At 38.3% G+C, this 23,067-nt stretch overlaps 1 protein-coding gene across 1 annotated transcript in view; it reads left to right on the forward strand.

The window, feature by feature from the left end:
• hsd17b4 (hydroxysteroid (17-beta) dehydrogenase 4) overlaps positions 1 to 23,067 on the forward strand; it is a 142,906-nt gene that overhangs the window by 67,501 nt on the left and 52,338 nt on the right. Inside the window, exons 11-16 of the mRNA XM_069889995.1 lie at positions 1,963 to 2,088; positions 10,493 to 10,602; positions 12,574 to 12,807; positions 14,149 to 14,200; positions 17,792 to 17,863; positions 19,231 to 19,334. Of these exons, the coding sequence (XP_069746096.1) occupies positions 1,963 to 2,088; positions 10,493 to 10,602; positions 12,574 to 12,807; positions 14,149 to 14,200; positions 17,792 to 17,863; positions 19,231 to 19,334 (698 nt within the window). The remainder of the gene's footprint in view (positions 1 to 1,962; positions 2,089 to 10,492; positions 10,603 to 12,573; positions 12,808 to 14,148; positions 14,201 to 17,791; positions 17,864 to 19,230; positions 19,335 to 23,067) is intronic.

A 23,067-nucleotide genomic window follows, 5' to 3' on the forward strand; every position in this document is an offset into this window, starting at 1 on the left:
TATGTCTTGGTGTGAGTCATTGTGTTATTGATTTAATGTATTCCTGTATTATCTTTGTACATTTGAACATAGGTAAATGTTCCATTATTGTCATGTAATACTACATTTAGAATGTAATATACATAAAATTCTTTAACATTGTCTACCGTAAGGAAGACAGAGAGTTGCCACTTTGTTCAGCACTCCTCACAGAAATGAGGCCCCAGAGAGAAATGAACTCATAAGCCCCTGGTTTACAAGACCAGTGCTCTAACCACTGAGCTATCGGAGGCTCTGCAGCCAGTCTTGGGGCAATGGGAATCTACGGAATATGGATACACTATTTTTCAATTACGCTTTGATACGCAAATTGTGGAAAAACTTGAAAATCAGCTTTAATAGTTCAAAACGTGATATTTTTGTTGAAGTCACTGGTATTTTCTGTTAAAATGCTAAAAATTATATACCGGTACTGATAAAATAAAGATTTGGAACTGAATTCTTGCATTGACGTCTTTTGTTATGAAATGCTTGAAACAGTAAATTTCACATGAAAGTGTAATACTTTGAATTGGGAATGGAGAAAATTACTCAGTGACATCAATATCTTTCAAGGTCTGCTGGTTGGAATAGTGCTAAAACCCTCAAAATAAGAAAATCGTCATATTTTTGCTAACTTGCCCTATCTCTTTACTCCCTCACACTTGTATAAGGTAACTCCATCCATCCATCTCGACCAATGTATTGCATTTTAGAGATTTTTAAAATAGATTTTAAGTTGGTCAGGCTTTGTCCTGTTTTTTTTTTTAAAAGCTGTTATTTCATACCATTTTTGTGTTTTCTGCTGAACAAACTACAACATTTTGTGGTGGCATCTGTTCTTTGGGATGTGCATAATTTTGAACCTTTTTAAATTTTCTGAATGTCTTGTGATGCTGGAATTTGATTCTTGGGCAGTAAATCAAATGGTATAGAATGAGGCCATTATGTGGTCACTAGCTAATTGAAAGTCATTCTTGGACTTTTAATTCTTTTACTTCAAAAGGGAATATTTTGCAGTTTGTTTTTTACAATGAGTAAATAATTGCAGCAAATGCATCTGCCCTTTTAAAGTTTTTGCATGGCTTCCTGTATGGATGTGATGGGAATTGCTGCAACCGAACTATGTTATTAAACTCTAGGTTGTTTAGTATTGGAGTTCAGTCAACAAGAGGTTTGTACATGTATGGGGATTCAATTTTGGTAGCAGATACTTGAGGTAAAGAATGGCTTTTTCTCAAAATCTGAACTGTCTTGTCTCCTGGATGTTCTCAATCATTTTGGAGCCATTTAATTGTTTTTTTTTCGTGTAATCACTGTCTATAAACCCTGCTTCCGTTCCCATTTGTGCATGAAATGAGCAATCACTTTGATGGGATTTATTTTGCCAAGAAAATCCAACGGCCAATTATCTGCTGGCATCAATAAATCAGTTCTCTGTTTCCTATCACTTTGAAACTCCTCCAATACTAAACAGAAATATCACCTGTGATTGTGTGCTGAATCTCATATGGGAGTGGAAGTTGTACAATGTTGACTTTGAGGTGCACTGCTATCAACTGAGAAGGAGTGGCAGTAGTAACAATTTTGGCAGGATTGTGACTAGAAATAATATATTCATTCTTGTTGAGAGATTTTCAGGAGTTTACTTCACAAAATTAAGTTGGTTTGGTTAAAGTTCTTTGAGATGCTCAGATAAAATACAAGTACTGTTATTTGAATCCTCAGATTAACATTGCTCTTATTTAGAATTTTAATTTAATATTTTTTCCACTTTGAACTCTAAGGTTTCACAGCAGTCCATTCAGTTCTGTAAAATGTTTAGATTTTTTTTGTTCTTAAAAAGTTATAAATGTTTTTTTCCTTCAATGTAAATATGAATCTTGGAAACAATTTATATTGTGCCTGGCTTGAGTTGGTAAGCATTTTGATTTCTTTCTTCAGTGCGTTGGGAGCGAACATTAGGTGCTATTGTAAGGCAGAATCAACAAATGACACCCGAAGCAGTGCGTGACAACTGGGGACAGATTTGTGACTTTCAAAATGCAATCAAACCCAAAAGTAGCAGAGGTAACTTTTGGAAATTTTAAATGTTTCTAATTATTGTACCGACTGAAAGCATGGTTCTGAAGTGACCCAATTTCAATGAGTAGGTAAAAATAAGCACAAGGTATTCTAATTGTAAAAGGTGAAAGAGATTATTTAATCTTGGAGTATGTAGCCAATAGTAGAGTGGAAACACAGGGATGTTGACCACTGAATTGTGGAAGGAAACAAATTGTGCAGAGGGAGGCTATTCCACCTATTGTGCATGTGTCAGCACATGACAAAGGCTTGGCTGTTCCATCTCTCTGCCTGAACAAGGTAAAACATTGTCCTCTTTACCTATTGCTCTTGTGTTTACTGACCTGGATTGGCTTGATTTTAACTGTTTCCTTTTTTTAAATTCCTCAATCTCTCATACTCTCTCACCTTAAAGCCCTATGCGCTTCCAAATCTTGGTTCTGTGTCTTCAATTTTAAATGTCTGACAATACCTTTGATTTTAAGCTCTGAAATCCTTATCCTAAAATCTTCCACTTCCTGATCTTTTTCTCTTCCTGAGATCTCCTCCTACAAATGTTTAGTTATGTCCTTTAATAACTTGTTATGTACTGTAGCTATTGACAAACTATGCCTAATAACTCCAAGAAAGCAAGAATTATTTACAAATACTGTATATTTCGGTGTGTTGGTTGACCCCTCTTTTTTTAAAAGCCTAATTTTAATATTTTTATGATATAACTGGCATATGTTGACCCCCATTTTTCAGGCTGTCCGGGCCTCCCAGGAACAACCTAAAATTTTTTAAAAACACCCCAATTACAAGAAGCAAAGCTGTAAATTAAGTAAGTTTTTAAAAAACCCTTGGCCTACCAGGCAAGAGCAGCGATATCATGTTCCTGATGGGAGCAAGAACCTTGGCCTACCAGGCAGGAGGGGCAACATCAGGGTCCCAGGTAGGAGTGGTTATGGTGGCACACAGCAGTAGGGAGGTGTTGGGGAGCGGCGGCACCGGGACTGGGGAGGTGCTTCCAACATTGACTTGTAAGCTGAATCGGTCAATCTTTTTTTTTCTGTGAATTTAAGGTCTCAAAATTACAGCTGCCGTATTAGTCAACCCCATTTTTTGAGTGATTTTTTGAGGGTTTTACGACTCTATCTGCACACCTTAATATACAGTTTTTTACAAAGTTCACATTTCAAAGCAATTGTTGAATTGCCTCAGCAATCCTTTCTGACATTCTTTATTATTAATTTCTTGTACTGGTTCTGAGGTGGTAGAAATTGCTTATCGTTGGAGATTTAATGAGATGTTACTAAAAAAACCTGAGTTTATTGATTATGTTAGGGATCATATTACATTCATTTTGCAATCAAATGAGGATTCAGTACAAAGTAAGTTTATTTTATGGGATGCTCTGAAAGCGTATTTAAGGGGTCAGATTATTAGTTATTCATCGAAAGTCAAGAAGCAATATTTGGCAGAGTTAAAATTTGGAAAAAGAGATAGAGGTTTTAGAGAAGAAGTTACAAAGGAATTCAATGGAAAATAAGAAGGCACATTTATCTAGATTGAAATTATGTTATAATACTTTGCAAACTTATGAATATGAGAAAATGATACAAAGATCTAAACAATGTTATTCTGAATTTGGAGAAAGAGCCCATAAAATATTGGCCTGGCAGTTAAAGACTGAACAAACTTCTAGGTCAATAAATACAGTAAGGAAAAATTCGACAGTTACCTATAAATCCCAGGAGATTAATGATGAATTTCATTCATTCTATCAAGAATTATATACTTTTGGGGTGGTTCAGGATAATGATCGAATCTTTTCTGGCTAATTTAGATTTACCTTCTTTGAGCAATAAAGATGTGAATGAATTAGATAGTTTTTTTTACTGATCTGGAGCTTAAGGAGGTATTACAAACTATGCTAGTGAGAAATCTCCAGGAGAAGATGGATTTACAATAGAGTTTTATAAAGAATTTTATGATTTATTACTTCCGGTATTTACGGATGTGTTGAAGCAAGCTTCTGAAATGGGTTTGTTCCCAGAGTCTTTTTCTAGGGCATTAATTACAGTTATTACAAAGAAAGACTGATTTCTTTATTAAATGTGGTCTACAAAATTGTAGCTAAGGTATTAGCTAATAGACTTGCTAAATATTTACCACAATTGGTACATGTAGATCAAACGGCTTTTATTAAGAATAGATATTCAGCTGATATTATTGTTAAATTGATTAATTAAATTAATTAATGCATCAAGAAAGCAACTCAACTAACCAATGATAGTAACATTAGATGCTGAAAAGGCTTTTGATCGTGTTGAGTGGAATTTTTTATTTAAAGCATTGGAAAGATTTAAATTTGGACCACTCTTTATTGGTTGGGTGAAGGCTTTATATAAAAATCCTTCTGCTCAGGTGGTGACAAATGGACAGTTGTCAACTGCATTTACTTTGTCAAGATCAACTAGACAGGGCTACCCATTGTCATGGGCCTTATTTGCATTGGTTATAGAAACATTGGCTCAAGTAATTAGACATGATGTTAATATTAAGGGTATTAAAGTTGCTGAGGAAGAGTATAAAATTAACTTGTTTGCAGATGATGTGTTAATATACTTAACACATCCTATAAATTCCCTGGGGCAACTGCAAAATCTTTTTAAACCATATGGAGAAATGTCTGGTTATAAAGTTAACTGGGATAAAAGCGAGATACTGCCAATTTCTGATGAGGATTATTCAGATTGTAAACAGATTACGAAATTTAGGTGGTCTAATAAAATTAAATATTTAGGTGTACCAGTGGATCTTGGCTGTCAAAATTTATATAAATTAAGTACCTCTATTAAATAGGGTTAAGTTTGATTTGAATAGATGGAAGGACTTACTTACCTTTAACTTTAATAGGAAGAGTAAATTGTATTAAAATGAATATATTTCCTTGTATTCAATCTATTCCTTGTTCAATACTAAATATTTTATTAAGTAAATAAATGTGGTAGTACTATTATTCTTATGGAAATATAATTATGGAGAGTATCTTTACAAAAATTAGCAAATTTTCAGAATTATTATAAAACAGTACAATTAAAATTCATTAATAAGATGTTTGACATTTATCAACCTTCCAGTATGGGCTGAAGTTGAATTAGTATAGATTTCTGAATTTAATGTACATTAATTTATATATAAATGAAATCCTTATTTTTTACAAAAGTATAATTTGCCAGTATTGAGACATTTGATGGAGATCTGGTATAAAAGAGATCAAAATATAGGAACTAAAGGTAAAATTTCAGCTAAGACTCCGTTATATCAGAATAAAATAATTCCCTTTTTGGGAACTAATCCTTATTTGAAAGCTTGGAATTGAAGGGCATTAAATTGGTAGAGGATTGTTTTGAGGCAGGTGTGTTTCTTTATTTTGCTGGACTTTGAGAAAATTTGGGATATTACCAAGTTCTTTATTTGCCTCTTATCAAGTATGTGCATTATTAATGGAAAATTTTGGATGAGATTTTGTGTTACCCAGGCAAACTACATTTGAGATTTTAATTGTTGATAATGGGGAAAAAAGGGTTTATTTCTGAGATGTTTGCTTTGTTGCAAGAGAAGATGATTAAACTAGACTAGTATAAAACTAAGAGTAAGTGGGAGAAGGATATCAATTTTACTATCTCATGAGGAATGGATGACTATGTGTACAGATAGTGTAATGAAATTAAGGTGAAATATAGTTTAGTCAATTATAACTTTTTGCATCAGTTGTATTCAACTCCTGAGAAGTTGAAAAGATATGATTTTAGTTCTTCAGATGTGTGGAAGACAGACAGGTACTTTCTTACACTCAGTCTGGATTTGTGAAAAAGTTAAACCCTTTTGGGGAAAAAAAATCATGAAGTTTTTGGAAGATTTGTTCTAGATTGAATTACAACTTGACCCGTTACTTTGTTTATTGGGTTATACTACAACATTAACAACTGGTATATGATTGGATAAATTTCAAATTGCATTTATTCATTTGGGGTTAGCTGTAGCTAGAAAATCTATTGCTGTTACATGGAGAATGATGTTGAATTGAATATTCAAAGATGGCATAATGAATTAAAATCATGTATTTATTTCGAGAAGATAACATATAATTTACGGATTATTATTCTCTTTTTTGTTAAAATGTGGACTCCATATCTGAAATGTATGGGTTTGGATATACTGTAAATGTTTTCTTTTAAGATGCAAATGGTTGGGGCACACTCCACCAAAATGGATAATTACCTGAAATATGTATTTGGCTTCTGCACAGGGGGAAGGGGGTTAGTAGGGGTATCGTTTTTAGTACAGGAGTAAACGCACGCAGGCCTATTCCAGGGCACACCACTCCATAACTGTGGACAGCGGTCATAGATCTCCAGATATGGTTCGACCTAAAAGGGGAGGCAGGCCTCTTCAGCCCGGTTAAGCAACCTGCATAGGAGAAGGACACTTTGATATAAAACCTACGACCCACGGACCTTGCTGCCACGTCCCAGCTTGCTTGGCCACGGCACACGAACCATGGGTGTAAAGGGTGGGGCCAGTACTTCGCACACTGCACTCCACCTAAAAGCTCCTTTGCGCAGGCCCAAGGACATGTCCACGTCCTCCCCCTCAAAAGATGCACTCAAACTCAAGCTAGCATGCTGGAACATCAGAACCATGCTAAACAAGGCTGACAGCCACCGACCTGAACGTCGGTCTGCCCTCATCGCACATGAACTCCTCAGACTCGACATCGACATAGCCGCTCTCAGCGAAGTCTGCCTTGCAGATGTAGGCAGCCTCCAGGAACACGGCGTGGTCTACACACTCTACTGGTCTGGCAAGCCTCAGGCTGAACGACGCCTATCTGGTGTTGGTTTCATGGTCAAGAACTCCATTGCCTCCAAACTCGAAAACCTCCCGACAGGCCACTCTCACTGGATCATGTCCATGTGACTCCCCTTTCAAAACAAGCAATGCATCACTCTCATCAGTGTCTATGCTCCAACCCTTCAGGCGGAACCAGCAGAAAAGGACAAGTTCTACACTGATCTGCGCAACCTCATCCAACGCACCCCTACAGCAAACAAGGTTGTCATCCTTGGCGACTTCAACGCTCACGTTGGCAAAGATTCAGAAACCTGGCCAGGAATCCTGGGCAAGCATGGTGTCGGCAAGTGCAATGACAACGGGCGCCTCCTGTTGGAGCTCTGCGCAGAACAGCGGCTTGTCATTACTAACACCCTTTTCCAGCAGAGAGACAGCCTGAAGACTACCTGGATGCATCCCCAATCCAAACACTGGCACCTCCTGGACTACGTTCTGGTGCAAGGAAGAGACAAATGAGATGTGCTCCACTCCAGGATCATGCCCAGCGCGGAATGCCACATTGACCATCAGCTTGTTCGCTGCAAGCTCAACCTTCACTTCAAGCCAAAGTTCAAGAACAGTGGAGCCCCCAGAAAGAGGTTCAATGTTGAAAATTTGCAGTCAGACGAAGTGAGAGGAAACTTCCAGGCAATCCTCCAAGCAAAGCTCGAGGATGCAAACTACCATGGACACGTCTCCTGAAACCCTCTGGGATCAGCTGAAAACGGCCATACTGCAATCCACTGAAAAGGTACTGGGCTTCTCCTCCAGGAAAAACAAGGACTGGTTTGACAAAAACAACCAGGAAATCCAGGAACTGCTGGCAAAGAAGTGATCTGCCCACCAAGCTCATTATGCAAAGCCTTCCTGGCCAGAGAAAAAACGAGCCTTCCGTCTCGCATGCAGCCATCTTCAGCACAAACTCCAGGAGATCCAAAATGAGTGGTGGACTAGCCTCGCCAAACGAACCCAGCTTCGCGCCGACATTGGCGACTTCAGGGGTTTTTATGAGACACTGAAGGCTGTGTATGGCCCCTCACCCCAAGTCCAAAGCCCTCTGTGCAGCTCAGAAGGCGACGTCCTCCTCAGCGACAAGATCATCATCATCAATCAATGGTCAGAACACTTCCAATCTCTTTTCAGTGCCAACTGCTCAGTCCAAGAATCCACCTTGCTCCAACTCTCTCAACAGCCCTTGAGTCTAGAGCTGGATGAGGTCCTTACCCGGGAAGAGACATATAAGGCAATTGATCAACTGAAAAGTGGCAAAGCAGCAGGTATGGATGGAATCCCCCCCAAAGGTCTGGAAGGCTCGCAGCAAAACTCTGCATGCCAAACTGCATGAGTTTTTCATGCTCTGCTGGGACCAAGGAAAGCTGCCTCAGGACCTTCGTGATGCCATCATCATCACACTGTACAAAAACAAAGGCGAGAAATCAGTCTCTATTGCAGATGAAATCTTCGCTAGGATTCTCTTTAATAGACTAATACCTAGTGTCGCCGAAAATGTCATCCCAGAATCACAGTGTGGCTTCCGCGCAAACAGAGGAACTACTGACATGGTCTTTGCCCTCAGACAGCTCCAAGAAAAGTGCAGAGAACAAAACAAAGGACTCTACATCACCTTTGTTGACCTCACCAAAGCCTTCGACGCCGTGAACAGGAAAGGGCTTTGGCAAATACTAGAGTGCCGCGGATACCCCCCCAAGTTCCTCAACATGGTTAGCCAACTGCACAAAAACCAACAAGGTCGGGTCAGATACAGCAATGAGCTCTCCGAACCCTTCTCCATTGACAACGGCGTGAAGCAAGGCTGCGTCCTCGCACCAACCCTCTTTTCTATCTTCTTCAGCATGATGCTGAAACAAGCCATGAAAGACCTCAACAATGAAGACGCTGTTTACATTCGGTACCGCACGGATGGCAGTCTCTTCAATCTGTGGCGCCTGCTAGCTCACACCAAGACACAAGAGCAACTTGTCCGTGAACTACTCTTTGCAGACGATGCCGCTTTAGTTGCCCATTCAGAGCCAGCTCTCCAGCACATGATGTCCTGTTTTGCGGAAACTGCCAAAATGTTTGGCCTGGAAATCAGCCTGAAGAAAACTGAGGTCCTCCATCAGCCAGCTCCCCACCATGACTACCAGCCCCCCCACATCTCCATTGGGCACACAGAACTCAAAACGGTCAACCACCTTACCTACCTCGGCTATACCATTTCATTTGATCCAAGGATCGACAACGAGATAGACAACAGACTCGCCAAGGCAAATAGCGCCTTTGGAAGACTACACAAAAGAGTCTGGAAAAACAACCACCTGAAGAAGCACACAAAGATCAGTGTGTACAGATCCGTTGTCATACACACGCTCCTGTTCGGCTCCGAATCATGGGTCCTCTACCGGCATCACCTACGGCTCCTTGAATTCTTCCATCAGCGCTGTCTCCGCTCCATCCTCAATGTTCATTGGAGTGACTTGATCATCAACATCGAAGTACTCGAGCTGGCAGAGTCTGTAAGCATCGAATCCACGCTGGTGAAGACCCATCTGCGCTGGGTGGATCACGTCTCCAGAATGGAGGACCATCGCCATCCCAAGATCGTATTATATGGCGAGCTCTCCACTGGCCTCCGAGACAGAGGTGGACCAAAGAAAAGGTACAAGGACTGCTTAAAGAAATCTCTTGGTGCCTGCCACATTGACCACCGCCAGTGGGCTGATCTCGCCTCCAACCGTCCATCTTGGCACTTCACAGTTCTGTGGGCAGCAACCTCCTTTGAAGAAGACCTCAGAGCCCACCTCACTGACAAAAGACAAAGGAGGAAAAGCCCAACACCCAAGCCCAACCCACCAATTTTCCCTTGCCACCGCTGCAACCGTGCCTGCCTTTCCCGCATCGGACTTTTCAGTCACCTACGAGCCTGCAGCAGACTTGGACATACTCCTCCCTAAATCTTCGTCCACGAAGCCAAGCCAAAGGAAAAGAAAGAAAGAAGTTTTTAGTAAATTTTTGTATGTATTTTAAAATCTATAAATAAAGTTAAAAAAAAGCAATCCTTTCTGACACTTGTTGAACAAAAAAAAATCAAAAGAAGTGCAGGTCAGCCAAGAAGTTTCCAACTGCCAATGTTTTTTCTCAAATGCCATGTGTATAAATTACCTTAGCTGCATGACCATTTGATCCTTTAAAACTTCTGATACCTCCACTTTATAAGCTTTTTCCTTTGTGAAAAATAGCACAATTCTATTAGTTCTGCAATTATTAAACTGTCTGTTCGCATCAGAACGTCTTTACTTGTCTCTGGGTCAACTTTCAGAGCTGTGTTGCATAACTCTACTTCCTTGCTGGTGCTATCCAAATCTTAAGCTGTCGATCCTATGACAATGTTTGCTTTGTTCTGCTCACTACAGCTGTGATGTATATCTGATCTTTTTAAAATTACGTGATCTAGTAGACCTCGCGGGTTTGCCGATTATAAATAAAAAAATATGAGCCTTATCCAGATGCTCTTGTCTTTTTGTTGCAGATTCACTTATGACTCTTTACGAAGTACTGAACAAGCTGGGCACCAAACAAGGAATCTCCCCAAATCCGACCAGTGGCCCATTACAAATTAACACTTCAAGGATCAATTTAGTAAGTGTTGTATTTTAATCCAAAGTGTCAGTATAATTATCACAAAAGCAGCCCACATATATTGAATATGTGTCCCAGAATATTTTTTATTTTACAAGTTATTCTTGAGGGTTTCTCTACAGATTGTCAGAGGTGGTTTATCTCCTTTATTTTTAGCTTTCTGGACAGGAAAATTCAAATTAAAATGTTTTAGCTTCATGCACACTAATTCTGCTACTGAGGTATCAAAGAAGAATCGATTGATTTTCTGATGTATTCCAAAGTAAATGTGTTTTTAATATCAGTGTGGATTGTCATGACAAAGACTAGTATGGAATCTATATTATCTATCCAAATAGATTTTAGTTGTATTCAGACTTGTGTTATTATTAATCTTTAGGTTATTATACATATTTTTAGTAAAGTTGCTTTGTGGGTTAGAGAGGGAAAACACACTCACAAAACATCAATCTGAAGAAACGGCACGGTTCCTATGTCCAAGCTGTAAACAGAGCTGTAAACCCAGTGTTAGTGTTCCTTTGAAAGTCTGTTTGCTCAAAAAGAACTTGTCTGCAACTTCAGAGCAGCAAGAAGTTTGAATTGTTCCATTGAAAATTTGAAACAATAGATGTTTGCTAAGAAGACACATGTTCAAGCAAACAGGAGGCCATCTGCTATAAATGGTTTTTGAAGAAATGAAACTTCAAACAGAGCCAGTAGTCATGTTATTACCGCACTTCACAAAAGTATCTGATATCATGAACCTGTTTTCCTCTGAAGTCAGAAATGCAGTAACATTCTGAGAAAGGACTGCTATTGTGTTCTCCTTGTCAAGGGAGGAACACAGGATGAAAGTGACTTCGGAAAAGATTGCCACTTTGATTGTCTCTCTACTGTGGCTATTGTAATGGGCATTTCATCTTAAACTCTTGCCTGAATTTGTGAAATCATTGTACAAATCGCAAGTTCATAACCTCCACACAAGAGAGGGGAATTGTGGAAAAAAAATCTCTTGTATAAAGAAACATTTCTTAGAAAGCAACTCTACAAGTATTTGTGAATTTTGAGAAGTCTGATGACTTGGTTCCACAATTACTTTGGAACAACAATTTAAAGATTCTGAGTTTCAACACCAAAGAGTTATACATCTGAACTTTGAAATGGACTTTTCAGAATTGTGCCTGAACTGTAATGGTTTGGGATCTGCCATGCATGCACGTGCATAGTGGGGTTAAGTTTAAAGTGAAGTAAGAAATGTTATATTAGTAATAGTTGAATTTCTGTGGCTGCTGGTCTATGACGTAACAGTTGTTGCCCAGTACCTCAACATTTTAATTTCATTTATTAGTTTGAAGTTATGGCAGCCTTCACGTGTATACACTAAAAAAAAGGAAATTCTCATGGATGCTGCTTTTCCCAAAAATTACCAGACTTTCTTACAGTCAGCCATGTAATTTATTCAAAAAATCCTTAATTGTAAAGATGGACTTGATTGTTCAGGTGCTCAGTTCCATTTTCAATTCCTGCAACATGATAAGACTTTATTTGAATGCAGCAAGATTCTGGTTTGAGACAACTGATAGTAAATGATATTGTACCAAATAGTAAATCTCTCACCTAATTGATATTCATTGTCAATCATCTTATCTTCAATTCCCTTAAATGGTCCCCATTAACTTGAAACTAAACGAAAGTCAATCACTGTGGTTTTTGTGACGGAAGCTGGATGCAATCTCTTTTAGATTGGGTGTATATTTTTATTTGTGATTTGAAATGTTTAAGAACATTTTCTGTACTAAAAAGATTGATTATTTAAATGCCAGCAATTTGTTACACTAAGTCAGGTGCTATTGTCTGAGCTATAGACTCATTGGTAGTGAGGAGCTTGTGTGCTTTAAATGCATCGGTTGTTTTTATTTCCTGAAGCTTTGTGGAAACCAATTTGAAAACTAAATACTTACACCAATCTCGCAATGGTTTTTTTTAATGCAGGCTGAAGCTATAGGTAAAAATGTGCCTTCATCTGAATATACCTACACCAATCTGCAGCCTATTCTCTATGCTCTCGGAGTTGGAATGACCACAAAGGATCCAGATCACTTAAAATTCCTCTTTGAAAGGAATGAAGATTTTTCTTGTTTGCCTACATTTGGAGTAATTCCTGCCCAAGGTTCCATGATTGATGGTCTTTCATCAGTTCCAGGACTGAACATAGACTTCACAAAGGTAGGTCCTTTGGTCACTTTGAATAATCTTTTACCTATTTTTGTAGCTACGCGTAAATTTCCCAGTTTCTTGTAAGATCCTGTCGTCTAGTGGGATTTTGGACCCGACAGTATGAAGTCTAGCTTCACGCCGGGATAATTTATCCTTTATTATTGATGCTGTCAGCTGAAACATGTATTTTAAATGTTTATTGCATACAAATTCTTAATGATCTTGGTTTGTAAATATGATTAAAAGTTTCCAAATCTACTATTCTTTGTCTCAGAAGAATAAAATTAAATTCATAAAAATTTGTATATATTTTGCCACTAGCATCTCCAGTGCCTAAAATCTTTCGAAGAACCTCATTTTGGCAGTCCCACTTATTACCTTCTTCGGCAAATTTCCTTTTCTTCAGCTATGAAATGCAGGGTGAAGTAAAATTCCATGCTCTTTATTGAATGCCTTTAGAAAATCCAAACCTACAATATCCTTTCATTTGCTCTTAAGACTGTGTTAGAGCCTGAAAAACGATTAGATTTATCAAATAATTTCCCTTTTAATAATGCTATATTGACATTGCCCACTCCATATATTTTCTACTTTTCTGGTTACTACATCCTTAATAATAGGTTCCAGATTTTTTTTCCCAATTTCCTCCATCACTTATTTAAATTGTAGTGTAATATTTGCCACCTTCCGATCTGTTAGAGCAGTGTCGAATTAGCAAAATGATTGGAAAATCGACTATTTTCAGTGCTTCTATTTCCATAGCTAACTCTTTTAGCACCTTGATCAACCCTGCTTTTGGTTCCATTCATTTTTCCCAAGACTTCTTTTCATGGCTGTCGTTTCCTTGACTCCTCATTCACACTATACTTGTTGTGAACTTTTTTCTGACTTTTTACAGTCTTTGAAGGCAAATATGGATTAAAAAAAAAACTTCCATTAATAACATCTTCAGTGTGGGTCTGTAAAAGAAAAATACCAAACTGCATTACTTATCTCCAATATTTAACCTTTTACGATAGAAAATTCTAGGTTTTTTTTCCAGCTTTTCCTTTCTATCTCACTATCTTGGTGGTGCTTTTCTGGGATTTCTCCAGTCACCTTAAAATTGCTGCTTTTTTTGACAGCATTATGAATTGTTCTGATCTAATATTGTCTTCAACTTCATTGCAATTCAGTCACTTTTCCTAGTGACATTTTGTGCCTTAATAGTATATGTTTGGTATACCTTACATATGCTACATTTTCAAATCTTGCTTAAATCTTAATGTTTTTCAATTGCAATTTTTTGATGCATCTTTTGTATTTACCAGTGGATTTATAAATGTATGTGCTTTTTTAAATTTATTACAGGTGTTACATGGCGAGCAATATCTGGAACTGTACAAACCACTTCCAACTTCAGGTAAATCCAAATTTTAAAAAAAAATCAGAAGTTGATTCTAATCCAAGCATTTGGACCAATACCTATTATTCCTATACCAAATAATCTGTACCTAGTTGTTTTCAGTGAAAAACAAATGTCAATCCAAAGGATATGATGAAAATAGATGGGGAGAAGTATTTTGTAGAATTAGGGTCGACAGAAACATGACATGGATTCAGACTATTCAGAGAAGCACCAAAGGGCAGATGGTTTGTCATTATGAGGCAAATTGTTAAGTATCTGACAATTATTGTCAGATGATGACTATCAAAAATGAATTGGTTATATACTTGGAAATTAAAATGTGAGGTACAATTAGAATAGGATTGAATGTCTAAACTCTTTTTAAAAATAAAGTATGTGCATAATAGTTTGAACAGTTTGTTCTGTCATTATATTACAAATTTGGCTCCAACTCAATTGATAAATTTGTTGGTATTGTTGGCCTAAAAATGGGAATGATGAACCAGAATAGAGAATGAAGACCGGTAATCTAGTTGCCTGGTGTAAGAACAACAATCCTGATGTCAATACCTGCAAGACTAAGGAGCTTATTGAGGACTTTTAGGAAAGGAGACCAGGGGAGTCTTTATTGATAGGGTGGTGCTGGAGAGGGTTAGTATCTTCAAGTTCCTGGGAGTCCTTGTGTCGGATGACCTTTTCTAGAGCCAACATATCAAAGCAACTCTGAAGAAGGCACATCAATGCCTCTGCTTTCTAAGAATGAAGAGATTTGACATGTTGCCAAATATTGTATTTACAGGGGCACTATGGAAACAAATCCATATTTGCCTTCAAAGAAGGTAACAAAAAAAGTCAGAAAAAAGTTCACAACAAGTATAGCATGAATGAGGAGCCAAGGAAACGACAGCCATGAAAAGAAGTCTTGGGAAAAATGAATGGAACCAAAAGCATGGTTGATCAAGGTGCTAAAAGAGTTAGCTATGGAAATAGAAGCACTGAAAATAGTCGATTTTCCAATCATTTTGCTAATTCGACACTGCTCTAACAGATCGGAAGGTGGCAAATATTACACTACAATTTAAATAAGTGATGGAGGAAATTGGGAAAAAAAATCTGGAACCTATTATTAAGGATGTAGTGACCAGAAAAGTAGAAAATATATGGAGTGGGCAATGTCAATATAGCAATGACAATATCAATGTCCTCATGGTCTAATCTGGTAACATGAGTGCCCATGAGTGCAAAATTTTGAAAAAAAGTGGCAAACCTAGCCAAGTTCATCTCTGGCACTGACCTCTCATCCTTCAGGAAGGCAGTCAACATGATAAAGGACCCCCATCCCACTTGTCACAACTTCTCCTTGCTGCTACCCATGAGCAAAAGAAACAGAAGCCTGCAGTCTAGCACCTTTATGTTCAAAGACAGTTTGGATTCAACAGATATCAGGCTCTTGAACCTCTTCATACTATCCTAACTCTAATCATAAACTTCTCTGGGTGGGACAACCAAAAGATCTGTTTGCAGTATCGAAATGTAACTTTTTTTTCTCTGACTCACTGCAGCTGTGAACATCTGTGCATCCTTTATATATTTATTATCATTCTAGGTTCAAGAATGGTTTCTTTCCAACAGCTTTGAAACTCCACTTTGTACACCAATTGTAGACTGTTCTGACTGCACAAAAGGACTGTCTGCCCTATTACAAGTCATGTTTTTTGCCCTAGATGACTGAATATGTATTGCCTATATTGGGTATTTATTGTCATTTTTAATTGCATTTACTTTATGAGTACCTGTTTGATTGCAACAAGTAAGAATTTTGGCACACACATACATTGTACAAACTGTATGGCAATAGACTAGTTATCATTTTCTGTCTTGGTATATTGTGGTAATTTAACATACCATTGTAGTTGGTGTAGCTTGCATGTCTATTTGGCTGCACAGAGTAAGAATTTTCGTGGGAAACACAAAATTCTACAGAGGTAGTGAAAACACAGCAAAGGCTGGGGGAACTTGGTCAGTCTCGCGTGTCCATAGGAGGTAAAGATTTATTACCATGTTTCTGGCCTGAGCCCTTCATCAAGGTGTGAGTGAAAAAAGTCAGGTCTCTGAATTAAAGGCTAGGGGAAGAATAGGGGATGGGAGAGGATTACAGATCAATAGACAAAAGGTGTTAATTGGATATAAGAGGAAAGGTGAAAATTGATATTAAATTTTGGCTCTGTGAAAGGAGATGGAGGGGAAAGTAGAGAGTGTGAGAGAGAGAGAGAGAGCTAGAGGAAGGAGATGGGGTAGATCTAATGAAAACTGGAGAAGCCGATGTTAATGGTATCTGGTTGGAAGGTGCCTAGATGGAAGATGAGGTGTTGTTCCTCCAATTTGCTGGTGGTCTTACTCTGGCAGTGGATGAGACAATGGACAGACATGTCAGCAAGAGACAGGGAATTGTAATAGATGGGCTCTAGGAGATCCACGCTATTGCAGCGGACAGAGCGTCTGTACATGATGATAAACTCTCAGTTCTCATATGAAGTCGGTGTTTCCAGTTCTGATTTCCTTGAAAACATTTTTAATGACAAATTTAAAGAATTACCTTAAAAAGAGCAAACAGAAAAATTTTAATTTGAGATTAAAGTCGATCACTACTTCTGTTACATGACAAATAAATATGGCTTAATTCGAAAGCACAGTAACTTGTGGAATTAGTTTTGTAAATCTGCTCATTTGTTTCCTTTGAACCAAGAAAATAGTAATACTGTAAAAAAAAACTCTGCTGCCTTTTGTAGTTGACAGACTACCACCCATTCCTGATTTGATAATGTAAATTTTAAAAAATCAAATCCCATCCAACCCTTCTGTGGTCTAACTTCATGTCACTCTCTTTGTTTTTGCTTCATGCCTTTTGTTAACAGATTGATCAATTTCTAATTTGCAAGATAATAATTGACCTTTAAATTGTCATTTGCAGAAGTGATTTTAAAACTTTCTGGTATGGGAATTCTAGCCAAGCCCAAAATGGATTGGTTTTCTCTTATCTTCATACAACAAGTCCATTGTCAAAACTTTTTTTTACATTATCAATTCTCCTTTGCTTCACATATCTAACTCTACAATTCAATTGCTTATCCATGCATTCACCCGATTTTACTTTTATCAGTATTCTTCTTTGCATGCCAGCGTCAGCCTTTTCAGAACGCCTTGTTTCACTTTCATGAAGGCCAAGCTCTTCAAACTTACCTATCCTTGCCATTCTCTCCTGGATTTTTTTTTAAATCCCTGAAAACTGAGTTCATGTTTGCACTCAAGACAACAACATCTGTTGGATCATTGTCCACACCTTTTCCTGAACCACTGCTGCCACTTTTATTGTCCTTGGTTATACCTTTCCTTTGTACATTTTAAGTTGATGTGTATTAGTGAACTTATTTCCCAATGTTTAGAAGCATTCAGATTGAAAAGTGTGTAATCATTTTGCTGCTTGTTAATGGTATGACTTCATCCATCAGTTGCCAAGTGAAACTATTTTCCTTAATACGCCTTGATGTTTTAAGAGGTTAAAAAATGTAATTTTGACGGACTAATTGTGTTTGTTGTAATTGATAGGGACATTGAAATCAGAAGGTACCATTGCAGATATTCTTGATAAAGGATCTGGTGCTGTTATACTTATGGATGGTAAGTTTCATGTTAACATTTGTACTTTTATGGTTTCATTTTAACTTTGGTTAAAAAAAACTGCTGCCTTTTGTAGTTGACAGACTACCACCCATTCCTGATTTGATAATGTAAATTAAAAAAACTCAAATCCCATCCAACCCTTCTGTGGTCTAACTCCATGTCACTCTCTTTGTTTTTGCTTCATGCCTTTTTTTAACAGATTGATCAATTTCTAATTTGCAAGATAATAATTGACCTTTGAATTGTCATTTGCAGAAGTAATTTTAAAACTTTCTGGTATGGAAATTCTGGCCAAGCCCAAAGTGGATTGTTTTTTTCTTATCTACAAGTCCATTGTCAAAACTTTTTTTTTACATTATTAATGCCTTTGGCATTTTTTAAAAACTTGGTATTGATTTCAATTTCACATTACAATGTGGCCAATTATATAGGAATATTGAATGAAAGTGGTAATGTTGATTACTTCTGACTTGCCTGGAAATTTGAAAATTGGCCTATTTATTTCAGTATTTTACAATTGAAAGTACTGAAGATATGAAATGGAAGCCATATTTATGTCAGTTTACGTGACTTTGGAAATACAGTGAATGATTTCTCCTGTGAATTGCATCAAATATGCATCAATTATTAACATTTCTTCTTTGAAACATTTTGCTGGGGAAGTAGGTTCATGTTGTGTCTGTCAAAAAACACTTCCAGGACAAATTCATTTTAATCGGAACTGATTATTTTTCCCCTTTCGGCTCTCCATCCTAATCACCACAATCTTCTCACTGATCGCAGCCCTGACTTGTACAGGTTCCAAAAGGTCTTTCCCTTACATCATTCAAACACACACGGTAGTTTTAATATGCAGGAAGCAGAACCTGCCAACTTCTTCCAGTATCCGTCTCTGGATCTCCCATTCACTACCCCACCCCAAACATGTGTATCATGATTGGCATTCCCATTGCCCTTAGACTGCGGGTGTTCACTTTTTTTCTCCCTCTAAACTTAGCTTTGGATCTGGATGTGAATTGGAATATGCAAAAACAATTCAATAACTCGTGAGATTTCCATTAGTGGACCAACAACCGAGTAGACCATTATCATCTTGCTTTGAAGGCATATGTGTGAAAAATACCTGCAGTGTCCTGCAATTGGAAGGAAGAGATAAGGTTGGAATCAAAGGCTGCACATTTTTGACTTCTGGAATCCAGGGGTATGAAGTCATAAAATACCCTTGCCAATTAAGCAAATGTTAACCTTCACAGTGCACTTGGCTCATCCCTTAAAATGTATTTATTTTTTCTCCCCTTTCATTTACTAAAGCTTCACCTGGGCTGAATATTCATAAAGCTAACAGTAATGCTACTTCTTTTTAGTTCGCACTTACCATGAGGGAGACTTGGTCTGTTATAACCAGTTCTCCATATTTGTTGTTGGAACTGGAGGCTTTGGTGGGAAGAGGATGTCTGATAAAGTTAAAGTAAGTATGCTTGAGGAAATGTTGGTAAAGGAAAAAAAATGTTATATTTAAGTTCAGGCTATTTAATCACTATGTTGGCACAAAACAAGTACTTCCAGTCCAAGTAAGATGAATGAGTAATTTAATTAAAAATCAGTTATATCAAACATGAGATATTTAATAATAAAACCTGAAAGCACATGGATTTTTAAAAAAAATTCCAGGTTATTAAATTAAAATGTTCCATTATTTGCTTAATTTCTAGCAATAAAATTTTATAGACGAGGTTAAATCACTTCAGCAGAAGCTGGGAGGAATATAAAGGCACTTTAATTAAATAATAATTTATGAAAGAATTTATGTTTGAAACTGAACTTCTTGTATGCCAAGTTGCATTTAAAAAGTCTTGCTCCCTCTTCCATTTACTCGGTCAAATTTGTAATTTGCTTTTATTTTTGACAACTTGCCCAACATTTAGTTGTGGGTAGGCAACAATTTCCTGCTGATGTCTTGTTTGATGCGTGAATCTCATCCCAAATATTTCTCTTTACCACTATTTCTTACCCCCTCTGACTCTGATTCATTTACTGCCAATCCCACCACCACTTCCCCCCCTTCACCCCACCAATATGTTTTATTCCACTGACTTTCTCCCATCTTGTCTATTCCAAATACTTGAGGTTCAAAACTGAATGTACTGACTTGCATCCACTCCGGATCATTCATCACTTTTGTCATTGCTGATCTTTGTTGATTTCTGTTCATTTATATGCATGAATTTCACTAAATAGTTCTTGTCTCTATTTCTCCCATCTCCTCCAGATCTATGATGGTTTGAACAGTTGGCAGTTCTCTATTTTTGATATAGAAATTCTGTAAAGAATTTGTATGTTTTCCCTGTGATGGTGGGTTTCCTCGGGTGCTCTGGTTTCTTCCCACGTTCAAAGCATTTACATGTTATAAGATATATTGGCCATGTGTATGTTTGAGGCTGGTGGGGCCTGGTATTGTGCTGAATCTCTAAGTTTTAAAAAAATAAATCACGGCCCTCTATTTGTACGTTTGCTAATTGTAACAAAATTAATAGTAAGGAGGGATTTCCTGGCTACGGAAAGATTTCAAAGTTCCCTTTATTGCTGTGCTTTAATACAAAAAATATAAAAATACACAAAATGCGTCAACTTTGTCTGCTGTGAAGGGACACAGAGGTGCAACTAGCATTGCTTTAGCACCCTCAACATTGAGAAAAAAGCAAAGGACTGTGGACTTTCCTCTACCCTCCTCACAATCTCTACAGTTGCACAAGCCTCCTGTTCGATCCATTGGCGTATCCGAGGTCCTGGATTCAAATCTCCGATACAGGAAGCTTTCAGCAACCTTCTTGCTTTCTGCACGCTCTCCAATTATGGGTCCAATACCTTGTTCTCATGAGTCATTCTCACAGCTTGATTTGAGTTGGCTCCATCCTGCAATCTGTGGGAGCCCTTCAGCCACTGAATCCCTTCTGATCCGCTACCGTGGTCACCTTCCCTGCAGAGTCGTTTTCAGTAGGGAAGGCACCTCCTTTTCAGCAGGGGTTGATCTCCAGCACTGCCGCCTGCTGATTCCTGGACTGCACAACTCCTCATGGTCCGCTGTCTTGGGTACAGACCTTCATGATTTCCAAAATATTTAAGAAAATTTGCCTGCCCCTTTAGCAGACTGTACAGGACCATCAGCATTACAGAGGAGTGCTGTCTCTGTTCCTTGATCTCCAATTTTATACAAGGTTTTTAATTACATGTGAATTGTTTGATTACAAATTTAAAACTGTGGTGAACTGAGGCACAGAACATAGAAAAATACAGCATAGGACAGCCCCTTTGACCCTCGATGTTGTGCCGACCCATTCCTTCCGAAAGATAAAAGTACTAAACACTACCTACCCCTAAGCCCTATATTTTTTCTTTCATCCATGTGTCTAAGAGTCTCTTGAATGGCCCCAATTTTTCAGCCTCCACCATCATCCCCACAATTCTCTGTGTAGAAAAATAAACTTATCCCCTAAACTTCCCTCCCTTAACTTTGTACGTATGTCCTCTGGTGTTTGCTGATTCTGTTCTAGGAAACAGGTGCTGGCTGTCCACTCTATCTATGTCTCTCATAATCTTGTAGACCTCTATCAAGTCTCCTCTCATCCTTCTCCGCTCCTAAGAGAAAAGTCCCAGCTTTGCTAACCTTGCCTCATAAGACTGGTTACCCAATTCAGGCAACATCCTGGTGATTCTCCTCTGCACCCTCTCCATAGCTTCCACATCTTTCCTTTAATGAGGTGACCAGAAGTGAACACAATACTCCAAGTGTGGTCTTAGCAGAGATTTGTAGAGTTATAACATGACCTCTCTACTCCTGAACTCAATTCCCCTATTAATGAAGCCTAGCATCCTATAGGCCTTCTTAACTATCCTATCAACCTGTGCGGGAACATTGAGGAATGTATGGATTTGAATCCCAAGGTCCTTCTGTTCATCCGCTCTCTTAAGTAACTGACCATTAACCCTGTACTCAGCCTTCTGGTTTGTCCTTCCAAAATGCATCACATCACACTTATCCGGATTGAACTCCCATCTGCCACATTTCTGTCCAAACTCTGCATCCTGTCTATATTCCTCTTGACAGTCTTCAGCGCCATCCACAGCTCTTCCAACCTTCATGCCATCCGCAAACTTGCCCATCTTTCCGCTTGTTCATCCAGGTCATTTATAAAAATCACAAACAGCACGGGTCTCAGAACAGATCCTTGCGACACTCCAATACTCATTGACTTCCAGGCAGAATATTTTCCTTCCACTTCTACTCACTGCTTTCTTCTTACAAGCCGATTATTTTTCCACACAGACAGGTTTTCACTGATCCCTTGCCTCATGACTTTCTGATGAGTCTCTGGTGGGGGACCTTGTCAAATGCCCTACCCTCATCAATTTATTTTGTTAGGTAAAATACAAGATTCTGTTGACACCATGGGTAAATGAAAAAACACGAATGCTGGAGAAACTCAGCAGGTCAAGCAGTGCCTTTATGTAGCAAAGGCACCTCCCCTGCAGCCAAAGTGGATTCAAAGACCATTGCTACTGCCCCAGCTATTTCTTCTCTCACTTCCTACAGCAGCCTGAAGTATATCGTGTCCGGCCGTGGGGATTTTCTCTTGATATTTTTAAGATGATCCAACACTTTCTCTTTCTTAATCTCCACCACACAGACCTTTTCAATTTCGTCCTCACCGTGATAAAGGTCCTTTTCTCTTGTGAATACTGACGCAAAGTATTCACTTAGGACCTCCCCAAACTCCTCTGCCTCCAGACACATGTTGCTTCCTTTAGCGGACCTACCTTCATTCTTGTCATCCTTCTGTTCTTCACATACTCATAGAATGCCTTGGGGTTCTCCTGAAGGCCAAGGCCTTCTCATGCCTCCTTTGAGCTCTCCTAAGTCCTTTCTTAAGCTCCTTCCTGGCTACCATATACTTCTTTTGAGCCCTTCCTGTTTCCCACTTCCTATATCTAATGTGTGCTTCCTTCATCCTCTTGATCAGTTGCTTGATTTGTTTAGTCAGCCACGGTTCCTTTTTCCTACCATCTTTTCCTTGTCTCATTAGGACAAACCTATCTTGAACACTGAACAAGTGGTCCCTAATCTTCCTCCACATTACTTCTGGGCTTTCACCCTTAAATATCTCTTTCTAATTTATTCTCGCTAGTTACTGCCTCATCCCTTC

Source organism: Narcine bancroftii, chromosome 1, assembly GCF_036971445.1.
Source record: "Narcine bancroftii isolate sNarBan1 chromosome 1, sNarBan1.hap1, whole genome shotgun sequence".
NCBI classification, from domain to species: Eukaryota; Metazoa; Chordata; class Chondrichthyes; order Torpediniformes; family Narcinidae; genus Narcine; species Narcine bancroftii.